We start from the raw sequence: 8551 nt of genomic DNA, 5'->3' as shown, positions 1-8551 counted from the left end.
TTTCGAAATGGGGATGACGCCCCGGCTTCTGCATCAAATGATTCAAATTCAGTATTGTGTTACAAAACAAAGCATCGCCAAAGATTGATACAATAATCAAACAGCGAAAAAAACATAAACTACTCTGAACACACTTCAAAGTAGTCTCCTAGTATGACACCATCCAGCCTGGGACCAAATATCCTGAGCGACCATCTGGAGCCGTGTGCATCCAGAAATCATAGCATCCCGCTATCCCTCCGGCGATAGGAGAGCCCAAAGGTGAATCCAATTAGACACCATATGGATAACCTGCAAGAAGTGAAAAGATTGTTTTTTGTTAAAGATAATATCATTTCTGACCCTCCATATAGACCAACACAAGGCAGACACCCCAATACGGATAAACGCCTTAGATTGCCTATCTACTCCATTCAACCAATTACCAAACATATTAGTAATATTGGTTGGAGAAGATCATATGTGAAATTTACTATGCGCCAAAGAATCGTAGCTAGAGGACACCTAATGAAAAGGTGTTGAATAGTTTCCTCATCTCCACAGAAAACACATTTCGTACACCCATTGCATTGTCTTTTAGCTAAATTTTCCTTAGTTAACAAAACTCTATTACTCAGAAACCACATGAAAATCTCTATCTTGAGAGGAATTTTAACCTTCCAGAGATACTTTCGCAAAAAAGGGATGTGGTCACTCATAAGATCCTCATACATAGACTTAACCGTAAACAAACCAATTGATGAGAGGTTCCAAACAAAATGATCTTTTTCGTCATTCAAATTTACCGTCATTATTTGCGACACAAATGTAACCATGAAGTCCATTTGTTACCATTCAAAACCCGCCGAAAACTAATATTCAGAGGGGTTTGGGCTAACACATGAGCTACTGTTACATTTTCGTGATGCACAATATTATATAAAGAAGGATATTGTTGCGCTAATGAAACTTTTCCTAGCCATATATCTTCCCAGAAGTGCGTGACTTTTCCATTACCCACTTTAAAGAAACCCCTAGAAATAAAATCATCTTTAATCCCCATCAATCCCTTCCAAAAGGGAGAGTCAGTAGGCTTACTTTGGATCTCAGATAGGGTCTTATGTCTTAGGTATTTAGCCTGTAGCAATTCTTGCCACATCCCATCATCATTAAGAAGTTTAAAAGCCATTTACTTAATAAACATCTATTCTTGATTTCGAGAACCTCAATACCTAATCCCTTGATCTTTAGGTCTACATACAATGTTCCATTTCGTGAGTCTATATTTCTTTTTTTTGTTCATCAGATTGCCAAGAAAAATCTTGATCTATAAAAATACAAACGTTTCCTTACCCCAATGGGTATCTGTAGGAAAGACAACATAAACATTGGTAAGCTAGTTAAGACTAAATTGATAAGGACTAACCTATCACCATAGGATAATAATTTCCCTTTCCAGCATCCCAACTTGCTCTCAAATCGGGTTTCCACCGGATACCAATCAGAATTCCTGAGCTTTCTATAATGAATTTGGAATACTCAAGTATCTAAAGGGGAGTGACCCAGCGTCACATCCAAAGATCTGTCTATATTGGTCCTCCTCATCCTTGGCCTTTCCAAAACAAAAAATCTCACTTTTATGAAAATTAATTTTCAGACCCGAAAGCTCTTCAAACAGGCATAAAATTAATTTCATATTGACCGCCTTTTGTAAATCATGTTCTAAAAACACGATCGTATCATCAGCGTATTGTAGTATCGAGATACCACCCTCAACAAGATGAGGAATAAGTCCTCCTACTTGACCATCTTCTTTAACGCGCTGAATTAGGATGGCAATCATGTCCACTACAATATTAAAAAGCATTGGTGATAGAGGATCCCCTTGGCGCAACCCTTTTTTGGTCTGAAAATAATGACCAATGTCATCATTAACCTTGACCCCCACACTTCCCCATTGAACAAACTGCTGAACAATTCTACTCCACTCCGGAGAAAACCCTTCATTCTCAACATTTGTTGTAAAAAACGCCATTTGACCTTATCGTAAGCCTTTTTGACATCAATTATAAATAAAACCCCATCCATTTTCTTATTGTGTAACTCATGAATTGTTTTATGAAGAATGACCACCCCTTCCAAAATATTTCTACCAAGTATAAAAGTAGATTCTGTTGGTTTAATGATTCTTGGGGCAATCCCCGTTATTCGATTAGTACCGGCCTTTGTAAAAAAATTAAAACATACATTTAGCAAACAAATAGGTCTATATTGTTGAATTTGTACCGCATCTTAATTTTTGGGAAGCAATGTGATCACGCCAAAATTAAGTTTATAGAGAGGCAAATCATCGCTACTAAACTGAGCAAAAAGCGCCATTAAATCCATCTTTGTTACTTCCCAAATTTTTTTTATAAAACTCCGCCGGAAAACCATCTCGGCCAAGAGCTTTATTTAGTTCCATCTGTGAGATTGCCTCAAACACCTCCTCTTCCGAAAAAGGAGCTGTCAAGATGTCATTTTCAGGTGATGAGATTTGCGGAATATCTTGTATCCTATCCTCCACTAAGGATAAATTACTTGGTGCCGGTGCCCCAAATAATTTTTTATAAAACTCCGTAATATAAACCTTTAGATTATCTTCTCCTACTATAGTTCCTTCTTGTTGTTCTAACTGGAAAAATTTCTTTTTCCTATGTTTACCATTTGCAATTAAGTGAAAATACTTCGTATTATTTCCTCCCTCTTGGATATGTTTAACTTTCGCTCGTTGAGCCCATTGAGACTCCTCATCCCTTCTCAATTTATTTAATCTCTCATTTGCTTTTTAAGCTCCTCCCTTTCATTCCAATTCAAAGAAGTTGTTTCCGCTTTCCACCCACCTCCGTGAGGATCAAGGGCTCCAGCAGCACGGTCTTGGACGGCCTCGCCAACGACCCGAGCCAAACAGATGCGGCTCCGTCAGCCATCGCCTCCGGAACCTGACACATCCAGGGCTTCTAGTCCTCCTCGAGCATGGGGCCAGCAAGCCCTTGCTGGGTGCGGGTCCTTGCGGTGGCGGTCCACCCCTCCGGAATCCGCGTCGGGACATGGTGGCGTGAGGCGCTCGAGCTCACCTGCCACGCCGCCGAGCTCTGTCTCAACGAGGCCGCCCCCACCTTCCCTCCTCCTCCGTGGAGGGACCAAGCCACCGCTGATTCTCCGGTCGTGGGGCGGCGCCCTTTCCCGGGGGAGCGGAAGAGGATGCTGGAGCGCCGGTAGCCAAACATGTGGGAGCAGAAGAGGAGGCTGCAGCACCGACGGCCAGACCTGCGGGCGGAAGAGGAGGCGGTGGCCATCTGTGGACTGAGCGGAAGACTTCGCTTCATCCTTTTCTCTTTTGATGATGTGGACCCTGTAGCCTGAACCGACCGAATGGATACTTGAGGCTCCTCCGATCTTGATCCAACGACTACAAATACGTAAAACCTGTGGAGCAACCACAAGCCCTCAAAACACTGGGAGCTTAGAGCTCTTAGAAGATACGCCCTGCTAGTAGCGACGGTAGATTTAGACCATATAGTTTTTATGAACAAGGCAAAAGACTTAAAAAGAAGAGTTTAGAAGTCTTGTAAGCCGAAATGCCTAGGACATCTCCTAGAACTTGTAAGGAGGAACTACTCTCTAGGAATTACCTTCCTCCAGAATTTAGCCCGCCCATACTTCAAGTCCGTGCCTCCTTTTTTATATTTGCGGTGATAGTAGAGATGGTAGTCACGTGATATCGGAAGATCCACGCATTTCGATCCTTCCAAATTTCGCATGACACAAGCATAACCACCGAGGTCAGAGCTTCACTCTCTCTAAGGCTAATCTTATCCACCAATCTTTGACGCTTACAATGATTTCTTATAATTGCATCTCGTAGGCAGATGAGGCGGAGTAATTACCATCATTGATGAATTTCCAAAGGATTGTGCCGAGGGTACTGGGTGTGAGGTTGACACTTCAGATCATCTCCCAAAGTGTGACCAATTGATGAATACTATCAATATCAAAACTATTTTGCATGTCAAGTTGGTCAGTACAAAAGTTGTCACGAAAAGAACATTTTTTTTTTCCTTTTCCTTCATTTGGAAAGGTTTAGGGTATTGTCCTTTGGTCCTCTACCCAATAACCAAGGCAGTGTCCAAAATTGTGCATCTTGTCTCCATCGCCTAGTGTGACCACCGTGGCCGCGGAGAATAACTCTTTATCACTCTCATGGCAAGTATTTCCAAAACCAATCCACTCTATTGTGTCATCAATCCAATGAGGCCCGAGCCATCTATGCCTCAAAGCCTAGGCACATTTCACATGATACATGATACCAAGGCGAAAAAGCTTCATAGCAAACGGTCTCCCAATTAACCATGCATTTGCCACCGGTAATTTTATCACAACCAGCCCAAAAAGGTATGCACGGAGGAGCGAATTAATCTTATTTAACACTTTATTCGCAAGTTCAAGGGAGATGAGGAAGTTAGATAGCTTGAGAAGTGAAGACCGCCTAAACAAGCACCCTACGACAGCCTTGGTTGAATTCCTCCAATTTTTAGACGTGAACTTTCCGAAAATTTTATCTTCCAACTTTTGGAAGTCAATTCCCCGTAGACGAGTGATGCCAAGCGGAAGACTCAAATAGCGCATAGGGAAGAAGGTTCTTGTCGCCAGGATGGAGGACATCATCAAGATCGATTGCATCACATCGAATTGTCGCAACAACGAATTGTCGCAACAACACTCTTTTGGCAATTTGCACTCAACCCGCCCACTAGCCCGCAAATGAATACGCAAGAAATAACCACTTCTTGTTTTCAATAAAAATCATACTTGTTCCAAAATTAGAAGTACAGAAAACCTTCCTCTATATGTAGCTACAAATCAATTTCTATACGGGCAAATAATCGTTACAGTGCCACGTGATTGCTCAGTTAGTTCATCTGAGACTTGAGAGGCGTGAGCACGAACATCCTGGCCGTGTGCGACGTCAGGTTGAAGGCCATCTTGTCCGTGAACTTGGCGTCCAGAGTCTTGTGCTGCAGCAAACAAAAACCACATCAGCATAACAAAACGGTTAAGATTGATCATGCAATGCAACCGGAAGGCATCTGAAAATGCCAGGAAAGTAGGAAAGGCAGACGTACCAGCCAGAGGTCCCTGGCCTCGACGGTCGTGCCGGCGGGGAGACCGATGTCGTCCCAGTGCACGGTGATCTCGGCGTCGTCCTTGGCGTGACGGTTCACCAGCAGCACCGCCATCCTGTACCCCGTCAGCGGCGCAGCCCAGAGCTGCATAGCACAATCACACAGGGTCGTTTCAGCAATGTCATCAGTGTTCAGCTTACAATCCGTTACGGCGTCGGAAGTTTTAGCAAGCTCCTGCGCCATCTTACCTCTTGGCTCCCCTGCATCCTTACTTTCTTCCCCTGGATGCCAAGACGGTCTGCGCCAACACCATGATCAGTTCAACGAGTCAACAGGCAGAGCTAAAGGTCGGCAATTCAGAGCGAAACGGACAGAGTTTCATGACTCACCTTGGTTGACGGCGATCACCTCCTTGTTGGCGATTATGTCGTAGGTGTTCTGCGACATGTGCCTCACATCGCAGCCGATGATCAGAGGCGCCTGAAAGCATATAATGCTGTCAGTAGAGCAACACACATATAGAATAGAATTCAGAGTACAATTCAGTCAGTGACAGACCTTTGAGATGGCCCAGATGCTGAAGTGCACGATGTACTCGTCGTTGGTCATCCCCCCGTTGCCCACCTCCAGCATGTCCGGATCTGCATCACACACCACAGTAACAAGCAGAGCGTCAGAAAGCAACCCAAGATCAGACGAACGGATCAACCGTTTACAATTTAGGGACTGACCGTTCCAGCCGCCGGGGCGCGCGTACTCCGCCCACACCTCGTTCTGGTCGGCCCTCGAGGTCATGCTGAAACACCAATACCACTATCAGTCTCTGAACATTCTGAATGAGTACTGCTACATCAATGGATATACAGAGTGAAGCTGTAAACCTCTCCCAGGTGTCCTGGATGTCGTCGGTGGTTCTCCAGCTGTTGCCGTACGCAGCGCCCCACTTCGCCGGGTGCATGTCGCCCCTGCTCAACAACGGCGACACATCAGGAACGCGGGATTCAAGATCAGTTAATCAGTGTGCATATACCAACACCATCATACCATTCACAGAGCGAGAAGTAGATGGGGCGGCCGGTCTTCATCAGAGCCTTGCTCATGTCAGGGTACCTCTGCAGCGGCTTCAGGTCGCCGTTGTTGCAGTTGTCGTACTTGAGGTAGTCCACGCCCTGCCAACACCAGCAATTCCGATTGATGGAGTTTCAGAAAACGCACGCAGCAGAAACTCTAGGGTGGAACGTATGGATGAGAGCTTAAACCGATCCTTACCCAGGAGGCGAATGTTTTGGCGTCCTTCTCCTCGTAGCCGAGGGATCCAGGCTGAGCCTTCGCGCACGTCTTGTATCTTGATTCAGAGGAAAAACACGATCAGGGGAACAGGGTAATTACTGTTACGACGATCACTGTTCTTCTAATTGAGTTGAAGTAGATCGGAAACTAGTATCCTGTGTGTACTTACCCTGCATCAGAGTAGATCCCAAGCTTGAGCCCCTTGCTGTGGACGTAGTCTGCAAGCGCTTTGATCCCATGCGGGAACGTCTTCTTGTTCGCCACAAGATAGCCCTGCAGCAGACAAAGGTTTATCCTCGTAAGCAATTTTGTACTTGCCAATCAGCGATTTACTGTCTAGAAGACCTCAGACATTCCAAGAAAAGATTTTTATACAGACCTTTGCATCGCGTTCGGGTTCTGCCCAGCAATCATCTACACAGCAAAAACACATAGAGTCGGCTCAGTTCAATTCAAACACCAGTATTCAGTCAATTTTATATTTACAAATACAAAAGCAGAGAAGACAAGTGAGAGATTAAAAAGGATTTGACAGTGCAAAAGCAGAATAGCAAAAGAAAACGAACAATCAATGAGCAAGGACGTATGAGAGTGTGGCAGCAACGCACCAAGATTGACGTATCTGTAGCCGGCAGCTGCGAGCCCGGTGGAGACAAGCGCGTCGGCTGCTCGATCAGACACACAAGGAAATTAACGAACAAGAGAACTAACTAATAAAGTGCCATACTAGTTTATCACTACAAGCTGCGATTAAAGAACAGCTAAACATCTCATGAAACCCAGTAGATAAAGAGCAAAGAGACTAGCAGGCAGCAGTACCGGTCTCCCTGATGACAACCTCGCCGTTGCCGTCGCACGCGAAATGGTTCCAGCTGTTCCACCTGAGAATCGACAAGAGATCGATCGCGATTAGTACATGGGATTTGATCTGCAGGGATTAAGCTTAGTTACACCGCAGTTTACCAGCAGCGGCAGAAGCTTACCCCATGGGTGGAGTCGAGCCGAGGCCGTTGGCCAGCATGCTCCTCCGGTGCGCCTCTGCGACGTGCACCACCCTGCACTCGCGGCCGGCGACGGCGCAGGCCAGCAGCAGAAGTATCAGCGCCGGCAGCCTGGTCCACGGCGGGCCACGACCACACTCCATTGATCTCTGCCGAGTCTCCTTCTCTCTGTCTCTACCTGCTGTCGTGCCCTCAATAATCAATATACGTGTGTGGTCAGGAACAGTTAACGGAGCGAAATTATTGCCCGCGATTGTCCTGAATCGCGTCTTTATATACGCAAACGATCCGGTCTAATCACGAAGTCCAGCCAGATGGGAGTAGTAACAAATACTTATCCATTTCATATCCACAACTATGCCATCGCCAGCGAAGCGATTTACGCTCTGAAACTCGGTGTTTACGCATCGGATAATATGGATTTTGTGTCAATTGCTCGTGAAGTATCTCAGTGCTGACTCTTCGAGACGACAGTATTGTGTATCTGTGAGTCTGTCTTCATGCAACCCCAAGACTCCACAATACAGTTTGTATTACGCCCGAAACGACTAGAGTTATACCTGTTTACTTTCTTTCTGATACTTTTTTTAGAGCAACCATAAATTTCATTTATCGAAAATCAAGTTACAAGAAGCAGCATACATGTTTAGGATAGAAAATGAGTACGTGGCAGTGCATTCAAAACCGGTCCATGCTAAGCAAAACCAGTCCATGCTAAGCGGCTTAGGGTGTATACTTTTTTTTTTCTGAAATAGGGCTTATACTTTTTTTTTTAAAATGAATTAAGTAGAGTTTGACCAAACTTTTAAAAATACTACCTACACCTATAATGTAATATATATATTATATGAAAATATATTTCATGATGTATCTAGCGATATTGATTTTGTATTTTACACGTTAATAGTTTTCTATAAAAACTTGGATCAAACTTGACGTTTTTTTATTGAAAAAATAGGCATTATTCATCGGAATGGAGGTAGTACTTCTTTTGTACCACGGGAAAAAAACAGCCTAGAGCAGGTACTGGAAACCCGGTCCTTAATTTCGTCCATTTTGTTTGTGTGTGTGGTCTTTTTTTTTGCGCATACGCAGTACCTCAAAATCTTGGCACCA

At 44.5% G+C, this 8551-nt stretch overlaps 1 protein-coding gene across 1 annotated transcript; it reads right to left on the bottom strand.

The window, feature by feature from the left end:
* Positions 1-4787: 4787 nt before the first annotated feature.
* Positions 4788-7691, bottom strand: LOC127301916 (alpha-galactosidase). The gene is made up of 14 exons (XM_051332218.2): positions 7418-7691; positions 7254-7315; positions 7043-7099; positions 6814-6848; positions 6604-6707; positions 6414-6489; positions 6189-6313; positions 6026-6109; positions 5876-5940; positions 5703-5785; positions 5534-5624; positions 5393-5442; positions 5145-5288; positions 4788-5036 (listed from the first exon to the last, which is right to left on the bottom strand). Exons 1-14 carry the CDS (start codon positions 7576-7578, stop codon positions 4932-4934), a joined length of 1242 nt encoding a protein of 413 aa, XP_051188178.1. The 5' UTR covers positions 7579-7691; the 3' UTR covers positions 4788-4931.
* Between the last annotated feature and the right edge of the window lie 860 nt (positions 7692-8551).

The sequence above is a fragment of the Lolium perenne genome, chromosome 1, assembly GCF_019359855.2.
Source record: "Lolium perenne isolate Kyuss_39 chromosome 1, Kyuss_2.0, whole genome shotgun sequence".
Taxonomy (NCBI): Eukaryota; Viridiplantae; Streptophyta; class Magnoliopsida; order Poales; family Poaceae; genus Lolium; species Lolium perenne.
Note: the sequence above shows the minus strand (reverse complement) of the source record. Positions and strands in the feature narration are given on the sequence as shown.

Excerpts from the sequence above, each read along its gene's own strand:
- LOC127301916 (XM_051332218.2), bottom strand. The coding sequence starts at position 7,578 with ATGGAGTGTGGTCGTGGCCCGCCGTGGACCAGGCTGCCGGCGCTGATA. Across the intron at positions 5,786-5,875 it reads GCGCCCCGGCGGCTGGAACG|ATCCGGACATGCTGGAGGTG; the intron begins GTCAGTCCCTAA and ends TGTGTGATGCAG. Across the intron at positions 5,443-5,533 it reads GGTGATCGCCGTCAACCAAG|ACCGTCTTGGCATCCAGGGG; the intron begins GTGAGTCATGAA and ends GTGTTGGCGCAG.